Source organism: Vanellus vanellus (assembly GCF_965231255.1).
Source record: "Vanellus vanellus genome assembly, chromosome: 22".
NCBI classification, from domain to species: domain Eukaryota; kingdom Metazoa; phylum Chordata; class Aves; order Charadriiformes; family Charadriidae; genus Vanellus; species Vanellus vanellus.
In genome coordinates, this window is record NC_138927.1 from 7,258,718 (window position 1) to 7,284,545 (window position 25,828).

The window sequence follows — 25,828 nt, forward strand, 5'->3', positions numbered from 1 at the left end:
CCTCGGGCAGGGAGCCGGGCCCGGAGCACCCCCAGACACTTCTCTCTCTGCCCGGGGCCCGGTTGGGGCTCTCCGCTCCCCGTCGGGGAGGAAGGGGAAGCGCCCCAGGGGTACCCCCGGGCTCTCCCGGCAGGACCGGCCCCGGGCCCCGCTGCGGCCGCCGTCGGGCGGAGGTTACAGCTGCCGCCGGGGCCCCCGCTGCGCTCACGGCCGGTTCCCCGCTCCCCGCTCGGGCTAATAAAGTCAAATCGTAGAGCACCGTCGCGGTCCCGCCGCTTCCCCGCACCCCCGCGCCCTCCCGGCCCTCGGGGCTCGGCCCCCGCTCCGGCCCGGGGCGATCCCCGACAGGGCTCTCAGGCGGCGCGGCCCGGGGCGGGGGGAGCCCGGGGTGGCACCGGGAGGGTGGGGGGGTGGTGCGGCCCCGTGCGACACGGGAGTGGTGCTGGGAACGGCGGGAGAGCGGGGCCGTCCGACGGCGCCGGGAGCGGCAAGGGCCGCGCTGCCGGGAGCGGCGGGCGCCCCTCGCCCCGACCACCGTCAGGAGCTGTCGGGAGCCGTCGGGGCCCCGCGGGAGCGGGAGGCGCGTCCCCGTCCCCGCGCTCTGACGCGCGCTCCCGGCGCGGCGGGCGCGCCCCCGCCGCTATAACTGGCGTGCATGGAGTCGGGGCCGGCGCAGAGGAGCGGGCGGGCGATGGGAGACGCCGCTCCGGCGGGATAGAGGGGCGGAGACGGGGGCACCCCCGGGGCCCGGCCCGCCCGGGGCTCGCCGCGGGCCCGCACCGATGCTAGTGCACAGCTACCCGGGCATGGTGAGTGCGGGCCGGGGCGCGGGCGGGGCGGGCCGGGGCCGGGATGGGATGGGATGGGATCGGGGGGGTCGGGGCCGGGGTCCGCTCCCGCCTCACCGCCGCTGTCTCCGCCGCCGCAGGACCGCGCCGAGGGGCTGCCCGGGGCGCCGGCCGGTGCCCGCCTGCCGCAGCTGCCCGCGCTCAACCAGGCGCCCTACGGCTCGGCGCCGCCGCTCTGCCACACGCCCGCCGCCGACTTCCAGCCGCCCTACTTCCCCCCGCCGTACCCGCAGCCGCCGCTGCCCTACCCGCAGGGCCAGGAGCCCGCCTACCCGCACTTGGGGGACCCCTACGCGGCGCTCAGCCCCCTGCACCAGCACCAGCAGCCCGCCTGGCCCCCGCAGCGCGGCCGGCAGGAGGACGCGGGGCTGCTCTCGCAGACCCACCGCGCTCTGGGGCTCGACCCCCGCCGCGAATACCCCGCCGTGCCCCGCCTGCTGCACGGGCTGCCCGACGGCGGACACGGCCTCGCCGACGGCCCGCTGGGCCTCCACGGCCTCGGCCACCACGGCATCGACGACATCCAGGTACCGGGAGGACGGAGGGAGGACGGGGGGTGGCCCCGGGGGGGGGGGGGGGCGACGACGGAACGGCGGGGACCGATCCCGCCGCCGTCTGTGCGCCCCGAGGCAGGGGAGGGGGGGGGATCCCGGCCGGGCCGTGTCGGGCCCCACGGCGTGTGTACCCGCCGGGACGGGAGCCCCGTTACCGGGGTTCGTCCGTGCCCGAACGATTCCTCCTGGCCGGGGGGCAGCGGGTGGACCGGGCACCGACAGCTTGGGGCCCGTCGGCACCGGGAGCCGCCGGCTGACGGCTCTTGCTTCGGTTCTTTCAGGCCGTGGACGACGGCGGGATGAACCTGCTCGATCAGTCCGTGATCAAGAAAGGTAAGAGCGCGGCGGCACCGCGGGACGCGGCACCGGGCCGGGCTCGCGCCCCACTCCCGCCCTCGGGGCTCCCCCCGCGTCGGGTTTCCCCCCGCGACAGCCGTCCCGCGGGGCCGTTCCCCTCCCGTCGGGAAGGGCTCGCTGCTGTCCCCGGCGGGGCTGAAACGAAAGCGGCGGGTACGAGGCCGCCGCACCTTCCCGGTACCGGGGACCGAGGGGCCCGCATGGACGGGGCCGGCTATCGGAGAGCCCCCGGGGCCCGCCCCGCCGGCGGCCGCGGACGGTTTGCGTGGGAAGCCCCGGGGATGCCCCGGCGGGGCTCGGCGGCACCTCCCGGTGCTCCCGGTCCCGCCGACCCGGGCCGGAGCCCTGCGCCCGGCGGCGTGGGAGGCGCTGGGCCACGGCGGAGCGGGCCCGTTCGGCGGGGCTGGTACCGGGGGGAAGGACGCGTTTAACGGGGGCGAGGAGGTGGCGTGGCCGGAGGATCCGGTGCTGCCGGTCCCCGCGGCGAGGAAGTGTCCCGCAGACCCCGGAGCGGCCGCCCCCATCCCGCCGCCGCGGCTCTCCCCCCGCCTCAGCGGCAACCCCGGGTTTGCGGGGACTGTCCGTCTGCGGCCCCAGAAACGGGGCTTCGTCCCGGGGACCGGCGGGGAGCCCAGCCGCTGCCTCCCGGGGCCGGAGCGGGGGAGCGGGGCTGCGGGCAGAGCCCCGCACGGCGCCCGGTGTCTCCCGACGCCTCTCCTAATTTACTGCCGATTCTCCCCGAACTGCTCAACAGCCCCTCTGCTTCCACACACGGCCCCGGGGGAAAACAGCTCAACCCCGTAAAATATTTTCCTAATAAAAACTTCACCGGGGCATCGCTGGGAGCGGGGGGGCGGGAGGGATTTATGCGGCCGCTCGGGGCGATAACTCCTATCAAATATTCAAGCGCTGCTCTTGGCTTCTCCCCGCGATTTTTTACAAAAATATGGAGCTGGGAAGGACGCGCTTAACGGCTGCTCGGCGCTCCGGTCCCCAGCACCGGCGGGCAAACGAAACCCCACCGCCCGTGCGGGTTCGGCGCGGGTTAAGGCGGGCGGGCCCGGTGCCCGTAGCCCGGCGGCGTGCGGGACTGCTGCGGGAAGCGCCAGGAGCTTCGGGTGTCGGAGCGGGCTGGCCGCGGCCCGGGCAAAACGCCGCTGATACCGGGAGGGTTTAGGTCGGTAGCAGCGTTCGGGGCTGCAGCGAGCTCCGGTCCCGGTCCCGGTTCCGTCCCGCCGCGGCTCGGGGCACGTTTTCCATGGCCCGGCCGCAGGCGAACCCCCGGCAACTGCCCGGTCCCGGCAATCCGGAAAAAATACCCCCATCGTGCGGGTCTTCCCCCGCCAACATCGGCGGTGGCGGCCGGTACCCGGGGGAGCAGCGCTCCCGGTGCCTTACAGCCCCCTTTCCATGAATATCGTTATTGTAAGAACACAGCTTCATTACACGCGGCATTTCAGTGGAGCATTAATGACCGTAATTATTTTAGCTTTAATTAGAACACGAGAGGCATTTCATTAAATATCCTTGCGTGAGGAACGGTCGGGACAAGCCTCGGGTGCGCTCTCGGTGGGGGCAGCGCTGTCCCGTGTGCCCCGGCCCCACTCCGGGTACCTTCAGAAAATGTTCTGTAACGAGGATATTTGTCTGGAAGTTCGGTTGAAGTTACAGTGGGTTGTTTTGGTTTGGTTTGGTTTCCACCTCCCCCCCCTCTTTTTTTTTTTTTTTTTTTTTTTTTTTTTCCAAAACGCGCCATTACTGAGAAATTTTCGTCTCCCGTCGGGAGGATTTGTTGTTGTTTAGTGCCAGATTTGTGCTGCCAGATCCTCTGGTCTTCCTTTCGGGGGAAAAAAAAAAGAACCAACAAAAAAAAAAACACAAAACAAAACAAAACAAAATAAACACAAAAAAAAACTCAAAACAAAAACCCCCAAACAAAAAAAAAAAAAAGAAAAAGAAAAGAAATTACCCCAATAACCCTGGCTGAAAAGCGGGGCTGTGGGTGCAGTTCCCTGCAGCCCCTGTGCCTGCGGACTCTCGCTCTTCCCACTCCGGCTCTCTTCTTTTCTCCTCGCTGTATTAGCAATAAAGACTCAAAGTCTATTTTGGAGACTAATGGGACTGCGGCGGCAGCCTTGGGGCGATGCGCTGCCGGGCGGTCCCCGCCGCTGCTCGGGAGCTCGAAGCCCCGCGTTTGCCGGAGCAGCCCGAGAAATCGATAGATCCGCGGCACAGCGCGTTGCGGGGGGACGGGACGCGGGCGGCCCCAGCGACCCCGGGAGCCGCGGGACGGGGGCGGCGGGGGGTTTCTTGTAGCGGAGTCGGAGTCCGGGACCGGCGGCGGCACCGGGGGCCGCGGGACCGCATCCTGCACCGCTGCCCGGGGCTCGGGCCGGGCTCCGGCGGCGCCCCGGTCCCCGTTCGCCCGTATTTCCGTGGCCGCGCTCCTCCTTCTCTGCGGGGCGGCCCTGGAAGCGATGCCCCAAAACGGGCGATTTGAGCTCAAAAGCAAGCCGGGCAGTTGTGGAAGCTGCAGCCGCGGGGCGAGGGCCCGATCCCGCCGCAGCCCGGGAGGCCGGTCACCCCCCGGGGACGGGGACAGGCGGCTGGGGGTGTGCGGGTCCCCAAAATAACCGGGGGGGGCTGCTCCGAGCCGGGGGGAGCGCTGCGGGCAGGAGCTGCCGGGCGGGAGCGGCAAATGCCGCTGCCCTCCGCTCGAACCGGGCGAATTAATTCCTTTGCAGTCTGCTTTGTTTAATTTTTTTTTTTTTTTTTTTTTAATATATAATCCGGGGTCATTCTCACTTCGCTGGCTCTGTCTGCTTTGAGCTGACTCCCGGAGCCACAACGGGAGCCAGGGGTGAGCCCGAGGCGAAGCCCCGCACCCCGCGGCCGGAATGAATTACACCCTCGGAAAAAAAGCAAAACCAAAATAAAAATACCAGAGACAAATCCGGAGGGTGTCCAGGCAGGCAGCGAGGGTGAGGGGGTGCGCGGGCGGACAGCGGGGTGTCTCGGTGCGCCGCTCTCCGCGGGGAGTGAGGGTAAACGTTAAAAAGCAGAGTTTTGTCATAAATCGCGCCGAGATCCCAAATACCGCACCGGGGCTGATTAATCCTCGAATTCCTGCAGGTATGGCCCTCGGACAGAAACCTGATATAAATCTGTGCATGTGAAAACAGATAAATCTCTCCTTAATTAGTTGCCGAGATACTGTTGTCCCGGTTCAACAAAAATATTAATCACCTGCCCCGAAGCCCCGAAGCCCCGAAGCCGCCTGTTAACCCCCGGGCTCGGGGCGCGGTTCACCAGCGCGGCACCGCGGGGGAGCGCCCGCAGCCCCCGGCCCCGCCTGGCACCTCCCGCGCCCCGTCCCCATGGCGGGGGGGGACTGGGCTTGCGGGTGTCCCCCCCGCACGGACGGGCGCCGGGGGAAAGCACCGCCGGGAGCCCCGCAGCGCCGGTGCCAGAGCATCCCTGGCCGCCTGTCTGCTTTTCCCCCTTTTCCTTTTAAATAAACTGCAACGGTTGTAGGGGGGGGGAGAGGGGGGAGGACATCTGAGGGGTGCAGCGCCCACATACACCCCGGGCGGGTTTTCCCCGGCCCGCAGCGCTCCGGCCCCTTTTGCTGCAGGTGGCCCCGAATTTAGCAAACGGCGGGGGGATATCGCCTCGGGAGAGGAGAGGGGGGATATCGCCTCGGTAAGGGCTCGGGGGGGGCCCGGGGGCCCCGTCCCGCAGCCCCGGCGGCGGCCGCGCGGGTCCCGCAGCGGCGGGGGCAGCTCCGGGCTGAAAACACGCGTTCAAAACTGAATTTCCACGCTCGCTGTCGGGACTGGCTCCGGTTCGTTGTTCCTGTGGACGCCCCCCCCCCCCCCCCCGGCGCAGCCGCGGGTGCTGCGGGGGTCCCCGGGGAGCCCCGGTGCGGGGGGGACCGGCCCGGCTCGGGGAGGCTGTGTGCGGGCGGAGGGAGAGCCGTGAATAGCACTGGAGACCGGGGAATGAGCTGCCCCCGTAGTGGTGTGACAAACAGGGGATATGTTTTAGCTTGACAGTTAAACGCATAAAATCCCGAATAGGGCAGAAGAGCCTTTAGAAATATTTTTTGTATACACGTTTGTTTGTTCTTCCTCCTTTTCAAAAGTATTTCAGAAATTATTTTCTGACTGATTTTTATTGCTGTTGTATTTGTTTGGGAATATTTTTTTTTGGTGGGTTTTGGTTTTGTTTTTTTTCCACTTCCGAGCATTTATATAACACCAGGAAGATACTTGACTTGAAAACAGTAAAATTTACTCTGAAAAAGTTTAGTCCAGGGCTCTGGCTGCTTTAGGCTACGGCAGCTACGGGCATTTTCTGCTCTGTTCACCTGCTGCCCTGGTGGTTAGGTTCCCCGGGACAGCTACTCATGTCCTGCCGTGGACCCCCCCGGACAAACGGCTGGAGACCCAGCGGGCCCTGAGCAGCGGCTGCTCCTGGTGCGGGTCTGGGTGAGGAGAGGGTGATTTTCTGCTTATGAAATCGAGCGTTACGCCATCGCACTTGGTAGCAAAAAATCCTGCAGCTTGGTTGTAAAATAAGGAGGGGTTTTATTGCTTTGACATCCCTTCAGGATCAGCCAAAAGCTTCTGATAGAGCCTTTTTATTACAAAGAAAAATAGAAATCTCTTTCCCTGGCCCCCGGAGCCTGGGGGCACGCTGGGGTGCAGGACCAGCACGGGGTCCTGCTGGCGATGGGCCGGGGCGAGACGGGGCCCTGCGGGAGAGCCACGGGGGCCTGTGCCCCTGCTCGCGGGCAAGTGTTTTGGCTGCAGCATTTTACAACCCGGAGTACAGACGGAGCAGGGTGTAGCCAGCGTGGGCTCGCGCTGGCACCCAGGCGTGTATGGCTCACGGGCACTGCGTGGCTGGTAGGGACGGGGCTCCCCTGGCTTCGTGTTGAGGCAGCAGGATTTGGCCGCTGCACCCTCTCTCGCGTTTGTGACTTGTTTAAATTTCCATTCGAGGCTTTTCAGCTGCTCTGGAGTGACAGCGCTAGCGTTTCTGCTCAGGAATGTGGACCTGTTTGGCTGGATGCTGGACAGACGGACGGAAAGCTGTGCCTCGGAGTGCTCTGAGCCCACATTTAGAAATATTGCAAGAAGTAGCTGTCACGACTAAAGAATGCAGCAGAGGAGGGAGATTAAGACTGAGATCCTGAGATCCACTCGCCACTGCACGCGAGCTCCAGGTTTTGCTGGAAAATTTCCCCGTGGGCTTCGCGTGCAGGGCTGCCGGCGGGACCGGGGTGCTGGCGTGGCGGCAGCGGTGCCATTTCTCCTTCGTCTCAGCACAGAGAGGAATTGAGCTGTAAGAAATGCCGCGTGAAGCCACATGTGGCAGGAAAAAAAAAATCTTGAAAGAATGGTAGATTAGATAGATAAACATCATTTCCTGTGACGAGCAAGGTAATAAATGAGGTCATCCTCTAAAGCACCCGGGGCTGCGAAGACGCATCTTTTATAAGACTGTCCAGGGAGGTGGGCGGAGGTGCTCGGGCTCCAGTCGGGCAGTGCTGAGCTCTGCTGGCACAGCCCTCCCGGCCCTCTGCAGCTTTATCTGTGCGGGAGTTCGCCCGAGTGGGAAAAGGGGCTCACCTGGGACAAGCTGGGTCTTGACTGGCGGCTTTGCTGCCTTAGCGCTGCTCACAAAGGCTTTAAAGTTCAGACAAGCCCTCGCACACACCGCGAGATAGAGCGTTCATCAAAACACAGTCACACCTCCCGATCCGGGCGCTTCTCCCTCGCACACACAGGCGCGCGCGGCAGGAACACCTACTAATCAAACAGAGAAACTTAAAAGAAAGTTTTTACTCTGAACTGCATCCAGATCACCATTCCTCCATTAAAATTATATTTTTAATGTCCTATAATTGCACCAGGATAAAACCAGGTGTGTGTTCGTGTGAGATAACACACGCGGGTACCGGTGACGGCGCTGGGCTTTGTCTCAACCTCCCCGCTGCCCCCAGGCACGCGTTATCTCCAAGTTTCATGTACCTTGTCATGACTTACTGTTTAATTAGATGTTTTTAAATGAATTTTTTTCTTTGTTAGAAGAGCAGTTCTTAAAGAGCAGGTTCAGAAAAGCCAGCTTGGGTTGCTTTTTAGCATGTGGCTTGTGAGCCAAACCAACAGCGCTTGTCCTCGGGAGGGGGACCCCAGGTGAGGCTCCTCCAGGGGCCGGCGCCGAGCGGGGCACCGTGGGCGCGCTGGATGGCTCCGGGCAGCTCTGCCTCCATTTCCTGATTTCCATTTTTGCAGCTTGGTGGTTTGGGCAGCGTTCGGCTGCCGCAGACCCTGTCGTTGGGCAGGCAGGGCTGCAGCCACGCGTGCTTGTGGGCGAAAGGGTCAGCAGGGCTGTCCCCGGCCACCCCGCGTGCTCCCTCGTAATTTGAAGAACTGTGTAAAGGCATGAAAGCTTTTGGGGAAGAGCACAGAACTGCTCCCACCCTCCTGGGCAGTGAGTCGCTGCTGTGCCACACCACAGCCCCGGCTCCCACGGGGGCTGCGCTGTCCACCGGTGGGTCAACAGTGGGGCCACCAGGAGCAGCCCCGGCTGGGTGACAAACACCCTGCGTGCTTGTCCCCATGAAGGAGGTGGCACTGAGCTCTTCGCTTTGCAGACGGTGCCATGCAGCAGGCACGTGCCTCGCGGGGGTCCCGCGGGGCACCCACCCACAGGCAGACCCTCGGGCATGTGCTCATGTGCCTCCAGCCCAGAGTCACACCAACCCCACAGCAGAGGCGAACGTAGACCATTCCTCCCTGTTTAGTAACATTTCAAGATAGGTGATCTCAGAAAAAAAAATGTTTGCAATCTGTCTTAATTATTTGAAGAGCCTAAACGAGGTTCTCTGAAGTCCTAGACTAGCACCCTAACCACCAAACCATCCCACCCTTTCCTGTGTGATCCTAGGGAATTACTCAGTCTTGCTGTCCTTCCACTTGTTTGTTTATTTTAATTCTTAATGGAGGAACTAATTAGCAAATGCGGATATAATGGTAGGAGCTGCTGCATGCTCAGCTCTCATCTTCATGCTCCATCCCATAACGAGCTCTGTTGTGTCTGGGTATCGCCTTTGGTCCAGAGAGAGCTTAAGTGTTGGGGTTTGGTGGAAAAGAGCAGAGAAGCACAAGGGAGTGAGGAAAGAATTGCTATAAATGAGGCCAAACTACCCACTGCAATGAAACGTCCCAGAATACGGTCCGCCCGCAGCTCGGGGGGGCTCTGGAGTGGGACGAGGGGAACCTGCGAGCAGGTTCACCTTCGCAGCCCAAAAAAGCCATCGCAGCTTCTGCAGCGCCTGCGGTGCGTGCTTGGGATTCCAGCCCGGCCGAGGCTCCCCACCCTCTCTCAGGCATTTATCTGGCATCAGTCACCCGAGTGCCGAGGCGCCAGGGAGCAAGGGATGGGGTCAGGCCCCATTCCCTCCGGACTGGTCGGACAGGTCCCAGGGAGCAAGTGGTGTCCCCAGGGAGGTGGCGGCGTGGGGATGGCGTGTCCCCAGGGCTCCCCGGGAGCCCCGAGATGGCCCCGCGCGGCGGGGAAAGCGGGGCTGCAGCACTGGGGCTGGCGCGGTGCGCGCAGAGGGTCTGGCCAAGGGTATTCGGGGTTGCTTCAAGCACAAGGTCCGGATTAGCAAGAGACGGGGGCAGTCACTGGAGAACCATCAGCAGAGGGTTTGTAGATGGCACAAGAGCCGCCCCACTGTCGCCCCCACTCTCCTGCACAGCCGGCCGCCTCCTCCCCACGCTGTTTCTGTGGCTGGTCGGGGTTTTCCCCGTAGAAAGACGCGGATGTTGCTCCTTCCCCAAGGAAGGAGCTCCCTGTACCCTGGTGCATCCCGGCCGCTCCAGAGGGTTTCCTGGTGTGGCCGTGGCAGCCGGGGCCGGGACACGCATCCGGGCTGCAGCACGGCGCTGACCGGGCGGCAACAGATCTGCTTTGCCGGACATCCCGCCTGTGTGCCGGCATTAGAAGCCCAGGGCACCTTCCGAGCAAGGAAAAGTAAAAGCGTTTTGGCTGTGTCAGTGGGTGAGCGGTGCCTCTGCCCAGAGCCGTCCCCGGGCGAGCCGGCGGCGCCGGCAGGGCAGGTGAACCGGCAGATCTCCATCGCTGTCGTCTGAGGCTCAGAGCGAAACCCTCCTGCGTGCTCTGCGGATTGGCAGCGAGTTCTATATGAAGAGTATTTTTCTATTATTTTTCAAGTCTAATCTTTGCTGAAGGGTCTTTTGCCCTTCAATAACCTAAGTACATTTTAACAAATGGAGAGCAACGTTACCGTGGCTTACGCAGGATCCGCCGCCGTTCGCAAAAGACACCGCATCTTTGTTCTCCCTCTTTAGATTATGTAGATGCAAGCCACACAAATTCAGGCGCTTCTATAGGGAATACAGGGTAAACCTCTCAAGCATGTTACTGTAAAATGGATTATACTGTTTAAACACATAAAGATCCCGTAGACTGGTTGCCAAAACGTAATGGGAGTTTGTGCTGCTCTAAATGAATAAACCTGTGATGGCTGATGCTACAGGGCAGAGCGGCGGAGGGTGTGCGGGTCCGGGAGCGCTCGCTGCCGCGCGGCACTGCCGCACCGGGCTGGGGGTGACAGCGGATGAGCAGCTTTTCTCGGCCTCAGCACGGAGCAGCGCGGGTTTCCCGTTCCTTTGGCTGAAATCCCGGGGCTCTGCAGCCTCCCGTCTGGGTTCCTGCCTCCCCGCCACCTGCGCGCTTTGTGCTGCGACACGCAGGAGTTGCGTACCGGCAGAGGCAGAGCTGCGCGGGGCCAGCCAGGGCAGCGCGGGACTCCACTCAATTTTAAGTCGTTGCCATTTCTCTAACGCAGATATGTGAAAGGGCTTTGCTGCAGATTCAGAAAAAAAATAATTTTGAATCAGGGGGAATGAAATAATCTGAGTGACTGCACTAAACTGACTTTTTGGATGAAGTCACAGAGGGGGGAGTGAGAAGCGCAGTGTTCGGGGGGGACACGGGGCACTGCTGCACCGGAGCGGCTCTCCCAGTGAGCAGCAACACCCACAGGCAACAAATACGCTTTGACATCCAAAAGCAGAATCCAAATCCCTTTTCATTCGTTTCCTGCAAAGGTTTGAACACGAGGGTTTTGCTCGTTAGGAGGATGTTTTAATCATGAGTGTTTTCTGCTTTCCAGTGGGGTATTCCCGAGGTTGCTGCTCAGGCTGCTGCACCAGAGGCTCCCCGGAGCGCAGCCCAAGCCCTAAAATGAAGCGCAGCAGGGAAACGCGTGTGAACTCACAACAAATTGTTTGTGAGCAGTTTCTGAAAAATTCACAAAATATTCAGAGCAAGCAGCACAATTGAGGCCGAGTCACTCCTAAACGGTAAAGCAGGGAAATGCATTAGCTGGAATTATTAACTGCAAACCGCTTACTAATTCCCTTCCCAGTCCTGAAGGGGCACGGGGTGCTTTTGCAGAGGTCTGAGTAAATTTTGTTGTTACCCCGGTTGGCCATTCCTATCAAAACACGATGTACTAAGCGGGTACTGTCCGCAACCGAGACGTGTCTGCGGGTCTCGGGGGGGCTGAACCTTCCTGCCCCATCGATCCGTCCCAGAGCTCCCCAGGAGACACCTGCGGTGACACACAGGTACTTCGCTGGGTAAAATAGAGGCACAGAAAGAAAAATGCAATTAATGTCACACGGCACCTTAATATTTAGTTCGTAACCTAATGTATCGATTTGCATGGGAAACAAAATGTTAAGTACGGGAGCTTTGCATAGGCATGGGACCTCTCCCGATCAGCTTTCTCATGGGAACGGTTGGAGGCTGCCGGGTTGTATCTCTGCTCCCTCTCTTCTTCCGAGGGTCCGAGATCCACTCCCCTATCGGGACTCCGCCATCTGGAAAGGCCAGAGATAAAAAACAAGATTCTTTCCATCCTTCCATTTGAAAAGGCCTTCGAGCCGATTACGGCGTTTCCTAGAGAGGCTCTTTGACACGGGGACTTGGTTCAGGTTGTGCGCTCAAGATAAAGAAAATACCTGTATAATCCCCTCTAGGAAGAAAGGATAATTACAGACTGCGGGTTTGAAATATAGCTGATGGCACTGACCTCCTTCCCCGGACCATCAATAAATACCTCTCCGCTGAACCACCAGGAAATTGAAGCAGCTGAACTCTGCAGCACCTCCTCGGTGGAAAAGGGCTTTTAAAGCGATGGTGGAGCAGTCGCCTCTGGCTCACACCCACATGCAGATACTTCTTTATGTATGTATCTCGGCTTATAATTTACATCAGAGACATTCAAACGAAGGTTAGATAAGTTCACTGAAAGCTCTTCCTGAAAGACAGCAGTGATCCCTCGCCTTCCCGGAGCACCTTTCATCAGGGGCTGCGCACAAGCGCCCACCAGGCAGAGCTTCTGCGGGGGGAACAGAGCCCGGGGGGGGCTCGGGGCTGTCGGCACCGAACCTGCAGTGTCGTGGAAGCCCAGCCCAGCCGCTGCCGGGAGGAGCGGCCCGAATAGTTTTGCGTGGTGCGGGCGTCCCCTTTGCAGGGCAGCACGCCACGGGCCTCCTGCCGGCGTTTTGGGGGCTGCCCTGGATCCGCAGCGCTGCCCGCCGCGGCCGAGCTGACCGCCGCGTGGCCCCGGAGAGGGACCGAAGGGGGGAGGAGACGCTTTTGGGGCGGCTGGAGACAGCACCCTGCCTGAAGATGAGAGGTTGCTTTGTCCCAGGTAGTCTCCTAAAAGGATTAACTGATACCTCTTTAAAATGCAATCGACGCCGTAGTACACTCCCACTTTTGAAAGAGATGTTGCAACAACAGCTCCAATATCCAGGGATTCGGTGCTGCTGGGGAGGAGGATTTACCTGTAATGTATCTGAGGAGAGAAGAAAACAGACTTGTAAGGCGGGCGGCGATTTGCATGTTCCCTCCGGACTTGTTTTTCCCCTCGCAGCACCCCGGGCTCCAGCTGGAACGGGAACTGAACAAATAACACCACGATAAGCAATTCAGTTTCCAAGTACCACAGATTTTCCTGCTTACAGATCATTTTGCAAGCAGGTAGCACGTTTCTCAGACGGAAACGAGTCAGTACTTCATCTTTTTTTCTTTTTGCAGGCAAAAATCTCTTTTTTTTCCCTTCAAACCCCCCAAAAGCGGACGGCGCGCAGTCAGCCCCCGAGCACGGGCGCCGCGATCCCACAGCTCCCACGCGCGGAGCCCGAGCCCGGGCTGCAGCTGCGCCTCTTGCACTGAATAGTTGCATGTGGAAGTGGCTGTTTCCAGGAATCAGAGCGGTATTTTCACACGCAAATAAATGTTCGGGAGCGCGGATGGGGAAGGGGAGAGGGAGCGAGATGGCAGCGCGAGGGGACGGAGCACCGTCAGCCCGGATGACGACAGAGGCACAGGGCTGCGCATCGGTCTGTGCCGAAACTCGTCAGGGAAAAGCAGGAAATTCTCCGAGGCTTTCTAGCTCCTGGGTAAAAGCCTTTGAAGAATGGGTTTCTTTTCCTCCTCCTTCTTCTTTGTACCTGGATCTTAAAAAAACAAGGGACCCACCTCTGCAAACCAGAACAAAAGTGTCAGAAACTTCAGGCTTTGTCTCGGGACACTTTGAAGGCACTCAGCTCCTTAACTCCATCAGCTCGATTCGCAACTGAGCACCAGTTCATCTCTCCATCCACTCGTCATCAGTTCAGGGGTGTTTCTTCTCTCTCTCCCGATGCCCGATGTCTCCTGAAAAGCCCTCATGGAAACAGGGCTGTGGTGTCCCATCACACTGCGGCACGGCTGGAGGGATCGGGACCTCGTGTTCATGGGCATCGCCGTCCCGCGCCTGCCTGCCTCTCCAAGGAGCATCACCACATCCCGGGACTGGGTGCTGGACCAACTCCCTCTGGCTACATTCACCGCCCAGGGGCTTCTCACCTGGAGAAATCTTTCATCCAGGGATCACTTGGCAAGTTTTAATCGGGGATCGCAGCGTCCCTCCCAGGTAGATATTATCATCTCCGTTTTGTTGATGGAGACGGTCAAGCCCAAACCGGGGAGATGACGTGCCCGCTGTCATAAAACAGTTCCCCGGCAGAGCAGGGAGCCGGCTGCAGCCGTCCCGGCCCAGGGGCTGCCCGCTACCCCCGTGCGGTGGGGGGATACTGCAGGCAGGCAGGGCGCTCTCCGGCTCAGGAAGATCGAGGGACAAAGCTTTCGGTGTTCTTGGAGACCAGCACCTGTTTCGAAATCACTCTCTCTTTCTGAATCGGGGGGTTTTGTGCCACAGCAAACGGAGTTGTGCGAGTTTCATCATCTGACAGTTACACCCACGGTATGTTTAAAAGACAAACTAGATCTGTCTTGGCACAAAAAAAGGCGCCTCTGATGGGACATCACCGGTCTCGCGGGTTCAAAGGGAAGACGAAGCTGTGGGTAACTGCTGCGGAGCACCAGGACAGGCGACTCGCATGGAGTTTGTGTCACTCCGCGTTGCTGCTCAGCGCCCTCGTGAAATGTGTAACGCACTGCTCACGGTACCTGCCCTGCGACATGAAAGGCTGAGCCTCGTGGAAACGCTGCCCGTGACATTACAGAGGTGAAATGAGGACAGTTTCCCTCCCCTCCTTCAGTGAGACATCGTACACCTATTACTGACACGCGGCCATTCTCCGCAGCTGACGTCAAAATACAACGGCATCGTGAGACGAGGTGGTGCAGTGACAACTCTTGCACAGCATTAAAAAGAAAGTCTGGCGTTACAAACGCAGAGGCCGTATTTAATCAGCTTTCTACAGCTATTGCCCGAGTGTCAGGAAGTGCTGTGAAGCCCCGATCGCTTATAAAAGCATTCCCACAGACCCAAGTGCCCGCGTTCAGGTCGTGCCCATCCGCCTGATCTTTGGTAAATCATTTAACTTGTTCTGTGCCTCAGTTTTCCCCTGCTGCCACAATGATCCAGCTCACACAGGCGCTGGGAGAGAGTTAATGACCGAAGCGGCCGGTGCTGTACCAGCCCTGGGCGGGGGATTAGCAACCTGCGAAGCTCTTTGAGGTCTATCAGCAGAACCTTATTTCGAAATCAGTTTTCCCTTTCAAATCAGATCCCTCCAACGCTCCAGCCCCACTGGTCCCTAGTCCGGCAGCAGCCGCAGGACCGGAGGCTCTCCAGGGCAAAAGGCCTCGCTGGGGTTTCGGGGTGTGAGATCCGCAGCCGAGCTCACCTCTGCATGAGGAGCTGAGAGTCGGCTACAGCAGTCCGGCCCTTCTGGATTCGCCGAATTGGAAGCAGCGGGATTAATCTGAACTAAGCAATCCTCCCGTGGGGAAAACACCTCTCAGGAGCGCCTGGCAGCTAAAGGAAAGAGCAAAAAAACTTTAGGGGGACAAAGCAAAGCAACCAAGCCTCAATGACCGAGGCGTTTCAGGGAGCAGACTAAGATGGTTTTGTTTTAGCTTTAGCTTTCCCCAATGTAGACACATCTACATTCTCTCCAGTAACTCGCCTGTCCAGGACCGTGCCCGGGGCTTCGGTCCCTCTCCCACCATCCCCAGCTCCCCAGGAGACACTAACCCACGTGGCAGCTCATTTTCTCAAAGCCCCCCACGCTTACAGCATTTCTTGCTTAAACAAGCCAGCCAGCAGCACAGCACCGCTCTTCACCCTCTCGTTCCCCCGACTCAGCGGTGTCTTGGCCATGAGGACGCTGATCAGAAGCCACCAGCACCGGTGGCTCCGGCTGCAGCTTTCGGGAGCAGCCTTTCCCCAGCGCTGCCGCAGGCTCCCCAGCTCACCCCCCATTCCCCCGTCTATCACGCGGCTTGCAGAGCTCACATAGGCACAATTAGGAAATAATGAGGAATTAATAATAATAACAGATAGCAAAGATGGGCATAAGGGAAAGAGACCTGGCGCTCCCCAGGAGTTTTGTGAGCAGTTGCTCAAATATCCCCTTCTTCTCCTTTCTTTGGCTGAATCAACCCAAGCACAGCCCTGCAGAGGGAAATCCAGCTTGTGTCCTGCCCTTTATAGCTTCCTGGGGTGGGGTGGGGGGACGCAGCTGAGCCCTGTCCCACTCATTGGGGGGGGCGGAGGGAGGGGGCCAAGCACCTGGGCGCCCTGGCGGTTTGGGCTCCGGCAGCTAACCCTTTCCTCAGCAGCCTGCGTGATGGGTCGGTCCATCACTGTACCAACGAGCATCTCTGGGGGGTGTTTCTGCTGAAAATCCCGTTCTCCGCGGTCAGGAGCGGGAGCTGAGCCTGCCCGAGCCACTGCCGTGGGGGTGAGCCGGGCGAGTGTCGGCTCATCGAGGGAAAGGCGCTGCCCTGCCCCGGTGCCGAGGACACGTATCTCCTGTGGCCGAACGCAGGAAACCTCAGAAGGGGCGACCCGCGCAGTGACGCCGATGTGACATTTCTATTCCCAGTTGCAAAGCTCCGCGGGGGGCTCAGGTCCGCGCCGTGCTCGGCCGCTCCTCTGCTGGGGCAGTGCACCGAGTGCCTCCCACTCGCCTCGTGGCTATTCAGCGCCTCGTGGTGAAAACGCCGTCTCTGCTGCGGCGGTTTATTTCTGCGCCCCGTGGCTCGGGTGACCCCTCGGCACGAGGCTGCGCGAAGCAGCGCGTAGCGTTTCCCGGCGGGGCCGGGCGCCTGCATGCACCCGTCTTGGTTTGGAAGGGTCCCGCGGTTCCCGCCGGCGGCAGCGGGCGCAGGGGGTCGGCGTGCCGGTGCGCCGGGGCGTTGGGCTGTCGGCTGCGCGCCGTGCCGGCCCGCAACGGTCTCATGCTTCCTTCTTGTCTGCAGGCTGGCTCAGGTGCTCCGATCACCTGCTGCTTGCGGGAACGGGAAAGCAGCAACTGAAGATCGAGGGGGACTTTTGGTTTACTCAGATGACAAGAGACAATTTTGGTTCCCCAAAAGCCAAGGAAACAAAGCTGTCAGGCTTTAATGGTAGCTTGTCTCCCTCCTGCAGCATGTTTATGGGCAAACAAGCTGCAGATCAGACCAGGCAAACAGCAGCAGGTGAGGCCAAATACCAATAATTAATAATTAATGGCGATTGTGGCTGTGTTTATTCTTGTTGTGTCGAGGCAACGCTGTCTAACGGATGAAGCACTGTTACAGGACTCAAGAGACCGGCTCAGTTCCCAGCGCTGCCGCTCCCCCCTGCCTGACGCAGGGCCACCCACCGGTCCTGTTTCTCCCCTCGCATTCCCTCTGCCCCGCGGCCGGGGGGGCAGCTCTCCGCGACACGGCCGGCCCCGGCCCCTGCCTGCACGTGCCAAACGCGGCGGAGCTCTGGCCCCGGCGGAGCGATGCCAATATCCATGTCCTGTGCCGGGTGCCGGGCGCCGGTGCCTGCACGGTTTGCTCGTGGCACGGAGCGGGGCTGACTCGCCTGCTCTGGGCATTAGCCGCCTCAGCGGTGGGCTCTGGGTTACAGCTCTTCAGCGGATTTGTTTCCGACAGTAGGATCATTCCCAAAAACGCCAGTACGTGTTTCGAAAGTGTCGTGGTGTCTCCATGTCATCACCCCGCTGTGCATCGCCATCCACCCGCGCCCTCCCACCGCCCTGTCCTGCCCGTCCCCTCCCCGCGCGCTGCCGGGGGCTCTGTCAGACCCATCTCCCGCCCGGTTTTCCGTCGGCTCCGGTGCTAACTCACGCCGGTGCCGGCGGGGTTTGCCTCCTCCCCAGATGCCATGTTTCACGGACGCGGGCGGTGAGGCGCGCCCCCCCTCGCTCCTGCATGGCCGTTCAGTCCCTCGTGCGTCTGCAGGTCCCCAGCCACGCATGCGGCTCGAATGCACGCCACCGCATGGTTGCAGGCACGCACAAATACATAGAAGTGTATGAATTCTGCAGAGCTCTTTGTGGACAGACAGAGTGTGCGACACTACAAGCAACACCGTCTCTCCAGGGGCTCGGGGGTGCCCTCGCTGCAGCAGAACCCACGTCCGCGGGGTACCCCGACCTGCGGTGACACACACCCCGGCAGCAGCAATGCATGGATATTTGTAAAACACGCTCTGACTTTTTATTTTAAGGGTGTCCCCTAGAGACAAATATAACCTGTTCTGGGAGCGTGGAAGAAAGCTTTGAAGTTGCCGCTTCCTGGAAGCAGCTCTGGTTTCCTACGCCGCACAGTGATGTTCCCGTGTACGTTCTTCCCTGAGCATCCTCAACCTGCTTCAGCCGTGGCAAACGCCAACAGCGCCGGGGCTGACCCCAGCAGGGCACCGGTGCATGTTGCCCTTCAGTCCCCCCTTTGTCCAAGTTTCATGCTGAGAGGAAACTTAATAGACCTTCGCTCCTTTCCATTCATCCTTTACTCTTAAAACATTCGCCATTTTTATGTAACATGTGCTACTTTTTTATTGCCACACTAACACGTTGTTGAGCTGTATTTACAATATGCTGATTGTAAGCACCCCCTAATAGGTCCAGTCTACGTACGCTCCCCAATTAATTTTCGGGTTTTCTTTTTCATTTTGGGCATGTGTATTTCCTTTATAAAACCTGCATCTCGCCCTGGTATTTGCTGCTGCGTTACTTGCAGGAACCACCTGAATGTGCATTGTGGAACAGCCGTTACCGAGGAGCCGCAAGGAATGCCAGGGCCGGAATGATCTGGAGCGATGGCATTTGCAGTCCTCTTTGGATTCTTTCAAAACCTGGTGGTTTTTGGTTTTTTGTTTTTTGTTTTTTTCCCCAGAGTTAAATTGGTTATTAATTTCAGAACATAAAAGCCAAAGAGATTTGGCAGAGGTTTCAGCCACAGTTTTAACCTATAAACCTTTATTGCGTCTCAGAACGTTTCTTAGGAATGACGTATGGGAAAACTGTGCCCACCTCCCCCCGGGTGCGATGCCACGGGCCCGGTGCGATGCTGCGCTCACCACTGCCTGCCTAACCTCTTGTGTTAACTGACTTTTTCCCATTAAGTCAAAGGAAGTCTGTGCTGGATTAATTGGGTTTGATCTTCTCAAGCTTCCTTTAAGCCGGGGACGATGAAAGTTCAGGGCTGCAGCTTGTCGTGGGGCTAATCCCAAAGTCAAAGAAACCCTTTCCCCGGGTTCCTGTGGGCCCGTACCGGCAAACACAGCTCTGGGCCAGCCCGGCATTGCCCGGGGTTTACGCCGGGTGTGGAGGTGGTGGCCCACCCCGTCGCTCCCGCGCGGTGGGACGCAGCCCCGTGCCCGGGCAGAGCCGCGCTGCAGCCGCGGTCCCGTCCCGAAGCCGGGAGAGGGCCGGCAGCCAGCGCTCCGCCGGGCCAGCCCACCCCCAGGCGAGGCTGGCCACAGGTCCAGGCAGCGATGCTGTGGCCGGTCCTTAACCTTCCGGGAGAGCAGCCCAGAACCTTGGGTTTAATTACAGCGGAGCGGGCAGGCGTGGGAGAGCGGGCGAGAGCGGAGCCCAGGCTTCTTCCTTTTTTTTTTTTTTTCTTTCTTTCTTTAGTGTAGTTTCATCACCTCACCTCTCTTCTTTTATTGAGGAAAATGTGAAACTACCTGCGATATCCCAGCCAGCCGCGCTGACGCCTGCGGAGGGCAGTGCGCGGGCGCTGGGGACCAGAGAGCTGCCAGCAGTCACCGCTCAGCGTCCCCGGCCCTGGGCTCTCTCAGCCACAGTCTCCTCTTCTCTCTCCCTTCCTTGTCTCCCAGTGCCCATCCCCTCCAAGGCCAACGGCACCACCATTTCCACCCTGTCAATGAACAAAGACGGCCTGATCGGAGGGGTGACGAATCCCAACGAGGTCTTCTGCTCCGTGCCTGGCCGCCTCTCTCTTCTCAGCTCCACCTCCAAGTACAAGGTGACCGTCGGGGAGGTGCAGAGAAGGCTCTCGCCCCCCGAGTGTCTCAACGCCTCTCTCCTCGGAGGAGTCCTCCGCAGGTGGGCTGCTCCGGAGGGCCCTGGGACAGCGCGGGGAGGCAGGGCTGGGCTGCGCGCTGGGGTACAGGGGGAAACGCCAAAGCAAGCTGTGTGTTCCGCACCGGCTCTTACCCCGCAGATTAATGGAGACGAGAAGTTCTGGTGCGTGGGCGTTGGGGAACAGCATTTTTGTTGCTTTTTCTTCTATCCCTTCAGACCTAAAAGCTTAAACTTGGGTTGGTTATAGTTATTTTAACATTAATTACATTATGATTTTTTCCCCCTCCTTGTTTCCTCTCCTCAGAGCAAAATCAAAAAACGGGGGTCGGTGTTTAAGGGAAAGGTTAGAGAAAATCGGCCTAAATCTACCTGCAGGAAGGCGCAAAGCTGCCAACGTCACCCTGCTGACGTCCCTGGTGGAAGGTAAGAGTCCCTCTCCGCTCCCGCAGAGGGTGGGAGAGCCGAAACTTCAACTACCCTTCATTTGCAGCTTTCCACAAACGAGAACACTTAGAACAAAGTACGCAGCGGTCACCACCGACTGGGACTGGGAATATCCCCACGTAGGTCTCCATGCTGATCCGAGCACCTCTGTCTTCCGAAACTCAGGCGTTTCTGTCGGGCCAGTCACAGCCCGCGGGGCAGCGGCATCCACAGCTGAGCGGGGCTGCCAGTTTCCTTTCGGCTGTATCTAAATGTACCGTTCGCGCTGTGAACCCGTTCTAATAACGCTCAGTCAGGTGCACAGAAGCCAAACACACACACACACACACAAAAGCTTGAATAACGCTGCCAAGAATTTAGCAGCTGCTCTGTAGCACTGTGCGTCCACTTAGGACACGACCCGGGTGCTGCCGACCTCTTCCACGGAGGCTCCAGCACCACGGGCCGGTCCGTGTCTTGTCTCCGGTAAGAAGGAGATGCCCATATCTGCCCTCCTCCGCTGGGACGGCAGGGGAGAAGCGAGACATGGAGGAGACGCCGCACAGCTCTGAGGTGCTGCAGGTGGAGGCGCAGTGTGCGGTAGCATCCCTCGGAGCGTGGCGGTAAGGGCGGAGTACGGGCAACGTGCCGCGGGCAGCGCAGCCTCGGCAGGCGGCGTGCGACCGCCCCGCGTGTGAGCTGCCCCTGCGGAAAGCCGCTGGTTTGTTTGCTCCCCTCCTACTTTTTGCGCGATGGAAATGATGATGTCGCCGCTGCATCTTGGGAGAAAAGGGCACGGGACGCAAACAAACGCAATGACAGCTCCGACTCCCTTCCAGCTTTGGAATCCATTGTGTTAGCGCCCGGCGTGTTGGAGGCAGCTGCCTGCAGTTTCTGAATAGAAAATCATCTCCATTGTTGCCAGCAAATTAAATGACCCGCTTCATTAGGCGGAGGTTGTTACTGAGGGCAGTTGGTTCGTGCTGAATGAAAGGCTGATTTCCATTAAAAGAAAAGAAAGAAAAGAATGGAAGAAAGAAAGAAAGGAAGGAAGAAAAGTACATTTTGATTTCAGGTGGCTGCTGATGTTTTGGTTCCTGCTTACCGGCTCATAGTAAATAAAAGAGTGGTGCCGTGGGTGCTTGATGGATATCATTTCCTCCTGCACGTAAGTGTTATGGTACCGGGAGAGGTTTCACCCAGAGGAAGATGCTTTTGCATTGTCGTTACTCAGCACCCAGAAACCATCTCGGGCCCCTATGCCCCGGGCACCCTCTTTCTCGGACATTTGCTGTCTTGGCTTAATTTGTTTTCTCCCCTCTGCCTTCGCAATGTCTGTCCACGTCAAAAAAAAAAACCCAACTGAGTGGTTTTTGAGTGCTAATGATAGACTTTTTCTTACACTGACCCACAGCCGTCCATAGGGGTGGGGGAGGATGGGTGCGGGGGGACCCGAGGAGCACTGCGAGGGCTGCAGGTAGAAACGCAGCTTCCTTTGGGCGCCCTGGCCACGAGCAGCGAGCACTCGCCCGCTCCGGGGGAGTAGCTCCAGCATGGACCCCGGGGGGCAGCAGGGCTTTCCTTCAACTTCAGGAACACCCCTGAGCTCTCAGAAGGAGCTGAGCGTCCAGACGGGCTCCTGTGGCCCCTCCGCCTGCCGCGGCCTCCTGTCCCACGCTCTGCTCCGGCCTCTCCTCCCCCCGGCTCCGACACCGCTCGCAACAGCCGGACACCTTCTCCCCTCTGCCGGAGCCTCTCCGAGGCAGCATCCAAATCGCCCTTAAAGCACTCGGCTGCGAGGCCGCTCGCGCACGCTCGTGGAGGACAGAAATCCCGGCTCCAGCCCGGGCTCTCGCCGTGAGGTCGCACAGCCCTTTTTTGTTGCCACAATAACTGTTTTTCAGCAGCTATTACTTTCTTGCTTGTTTTTTAACGTGCAGACAACTGCAATTCCCATGCTCTAGGTTTACCTTTTGTGCTCCTTCTTTGGAGGAGGAGATAAAGCGGAAAGAACTGTCGTTACAGGGGAAGCACGGGCACTTTCCCCATAATGTGCCTTCCCAGCCTGAGCTGCGGGAGCTGGGGAGGCTGTGGTGGGATCTAGGTTAACGCTATTAGGATGGATGGGCTAATACGTATGAGCAGCAGGGGGGCAAGTCACATTAGCTCTGCCCGCCCGGCCGGGATTTCGGGTGTTGGGCATGATCAATTGCCATCAGCTCTGATTATTTCCGCGGGGACGCCTGGAGATGGATCAATTCCACCAATGGGTGGGCATTTCCACGGGGTGATGGATACGCTGCCTGCACATCCAGCCCGAGGGCCCCTGCTCACCGCGGGAGGATGCAACCCCCTTCCTTCTGCCCGTTTCTCACATCCCCCTTTTGCCCTGCGGTCGCGGGGTTAAGGTCGCTCTTTCACCCTCCAGCCCCTGTTTAAACCTCTGCTCAATTTGGAGACATCAAGCGGGAAACTTTGGAAGCGGGGAGAGAAAGATGCAGCAAGGGGAGCTCCCAAGTGAGAAACGCCTCTGCTGTTCTTGGAGGAGCAGCCCGGAGAGTGGCGCCTCGTCCCACTCTGACTCCAGCACCATCTTGATGGGTTTTTAAAAGCCAGCAAAGGAGGGAACCAGCTTCTCTTTAGAGTTGACAATGGTTCATTTGGACCCACATGGACTAATCGTCTTACAGATGAGCACAAGAAACTCACAGTGGTGTCTCTGCACCAAGAGCCAGAGGTGGAGAGAGCTCCTGGGTGGCGACTGAGAAAGTGCAGTGCTCCAGTCCCAGCAGAAATAAGGCACCTCAGGGAGATGCTGAAGCTGCTACAGAAGGCGCTCCTCTTTCACCTGCTGGAGCGGGGCCAGAGGAGGCCCCGGAGATGCTGGGAGGGCTGGAGCCCCTCTGCTGGGAGGACAGGCTGGGAGAGGTGGGGGGGGTCAGCCTGGAGAAGAGGAGGCTCCAGGGAGACCTCAGAGCCCCTTCCAGTGCCTAAAGGGGCTCCAGGAGAGCGGGGGAGGGACTCTGGATCAGGGAGGGGAGCCGTGGGACCAGGGGGAGCGGTGTTACACTGAAAGAGGGGAGATATGAGGAAGAAATTCTCTCCTGTGGGGGCGGTGAGCCCCTGGCGCAGGGTGCCCCGAGGAGCTGTGGCTGCCCCATCCCTGGAGGGGTTCAAGGCCGGGTTGGACGGGGCTGGGAGCACCCTGGGCTGGGGGGAGGTGGCCCTGCCCAGGGCAGGGGGGTGGCACTGGATGGTCTTCAAGGTCCCTTCCAACCCAAACCATTCTGTGATTCTATGATTCATGTGGGTGTTGACAGTTTGTTAATCTGTCCTGCTCGTAGGCGAAGCCGTTCACCTGGCTCGGGATTTTGGGTACGTGTGTGAGACAGAGTTCCCAGCCAAGGCGGCGGCAGAGTACCTGTGCCGACAGCACTCCGACCCCACGGAGCTCCACACCAGGAAAAACATGCTGCTGGCTACCAAGTGAGTACAGATGGCAACCAGCCGCCGCTGCGTTAGGTACCTGCAGCCCCGAAAGCATCCTCTTCTGCGGGGGAGAGATGGCCTCGCGCACTGCAGGCGGATCTGAAAGGTGTGCAGCAAGGGCAATGGTCAGCGCGGACGGACGGGCTTGCCCCGCGGTGGGAGAGGGTACCCCAACCCCAGGGAGCATTTCGGCTCGGCCACACGTGCCCCTTCGAAGCAGCAGCAGCCGCACCGGCTCCAACTCCGCACTCGTGGGCTTTCCCGGGGCTGGAGCCGAGAGCTCCCGGAGGGGAGAGAGCTGCTTGGGCAGGGAGGGGGAAAAGGGCCCCCCAACACACCTATGGCCCTGCGGCTTTGCACCAGCGCTCGCGGTAACGCAAACCTCTCTCTTTCAGGCAAATTTGCAAAGAGTTTGCAGACTTGATAGCCCAGGATCGCTCGCCGCTGGGGAACAGCCGCCCCTCACTCATCCTAGAGCCCGGCGTCCAGAGCTGTTTGACTCATTTCAGCTTGATAACCCACGGCTTCGGGGGCCCGGCCATCTGCGCGGCGCTCACAGCCTTCCAGAACTACCTGGTGGAGTCCCTCAAGGGGCTGGATAAAATGTTCATGAACAGCACAGGGAACGGGCACACGGCCGGAGACTCCAAAGCGTCAGAAAAAGAAGTGAAGCATCGGAAATAACCGTGCCGTCTCCCTCCTTCTCCCCGGGGGGAGCTTGCCCCGGCCACGATAGATGGCACCGGGGCAGAAAGATGATCCAGTGCACTGTTTTTGGAACTGCTACGTTTGAATTTGGGATGAAACTCGTGAAGCGAACAGAGAAAAGACAAAAAAGAAGACTTAAAGAATTTAAGAAGAAAACAACTCTAATGGACGTGGTGAAATTGAGAAGATAAGCCAGGTTAATGGCTTTTGGGTTTTACTTTTATTTTCTTTTTTTTTTTTTAAATCGTGGATGCAGGAAGCCAAGTCATGTGCAATTTTATTTTGTTTTTTTAAAAACCCAGAGTGAAATCCTGACATGCTCCAGGAATTCGTTCCAACGGAAAAACTGAGAAGAAAGAACAAAAGCCTCCTCAAGGCAGGAACCGGAGGCACGCGCAGCAGAGGGCAGGGCGTTGGATCGCTGCCTCCGCCTGGATTTATCAGCTGGTTTTGACAGGCAAACACCCGGGAAACCTTCCCGTTTCCCCACCTGCAGCCCAGTCCTAACGCCAGGCCAAGAGAAAATTGCCAGCAGAACTGCTTTGGGTTTAAAGCGGTTTCAGACTTCGTTTACAGTTTTCAGACTGAGCCTGGGGGAGGGTTTTCGGCGGGGCTGAGGAGCCCGGAGCCGTACCCCGGGGAGGAACCGACCGCACAGCCCACGGTTCCCGGGCAGGAACCCACCGAGGAGCCGTCCCCACTGCCACGCTCACAGCTGGGGTTAAAGCAGGTTAAGTTAAACCCAGGACTAATTAAAACTCCACAAACTACAGATAACAGCACACAAGTTTCTAAAATTAATATTGATTAATAAAGCACAAGGAGCAGAACTTGAACCAGGCCAAACTGAACTGTTCTAAATCTGTATATATTTATTTATGTGTAATTAAAATCTGAAAGTTTTAAAATGTCCAGTGCAAGTTATTTATATCAAATTGAGTTTTTTGTTTTGTTTTGGTTTTGTTTTGTTTTGCCTTTTGTTCGTTTGTTTTGGTTTTGGTTTTTTTTTTGAAGATGAAAGTCTTTGGATTTTCTGCCATTAGAAATGGGAATGAAGTTTTGGATACACAAAACTGTAGCATGGACAAGATAGGCTGTGATGATAATGACTATAGAAGTTCTGCAGGATTTTGTACTTGCTGTTGTTTCTCTTAATGCTGCAATAGATGTACAACACCCACACCACGATGTCATTCTCATTATCTTAATAAACCTCTTTTTATTTGAAGAAAGCACCTCCATCGTCTTTGTGAGCAAAGATCCTTCCGCCTCTGCGGTTGTATCTTGAAATATTATATAGATTTAAGAAACAACATCCTCCAGTTCCACGGCTGACGTCCGACTGCTCTGCGCCGTCCCAGACCGGGCGCTCACGGGAGGAGGGGCGCTGGCGTCGGTGCCCCGACCTCGTGAGGTGTCGCAGCCCGGCCGGCGCCTCCGCTAATGCCGGCGCGGAACAGCGCGACGATGTGTTTGCGGGTGGCTCGGAACTACTCAGGACAGCCACATCTAAACCTGTCTGTGAAGAGCTGCAGAAGGACTTCATGGTATC

At 58.9% G+C, this 25,828-nt stretch overlaps 1 protein-coding gene across 1 annotated transcript; it reads left to right on the forward strand.

Moving 5' to 3' along the window:
• Nucleotides 1-782: 782 nt before the first annotated feature.
• TFAP2E (transcription factor AP-2 epsilon) lies at nucleotides 783-24,252 on the forward strand (the record flags this gene model as incomplete). The annotated part of the gene is made up of 8 exons (XM_082494184.1): nucleotides 783-809; nucleotides 929-1,375; nucleotides 1,684-1,735; nucleotides 16,589-16,807; nucleotides 19,449-19,677; nucleotides 19,961-20,079; nucleotides 23,424-23,565; nucleotides 23,964-24,252. 8 exons carry the CDS (start codon nucleotides 783-785, stop codon nucleotides 24,250-24,252), a joined length of 1,524 nt encoding a protein of 507 aa, XP_082350310.1.
• Nucleotides 24,253-25,828: the final 1,576 nt, after the last annotated feature.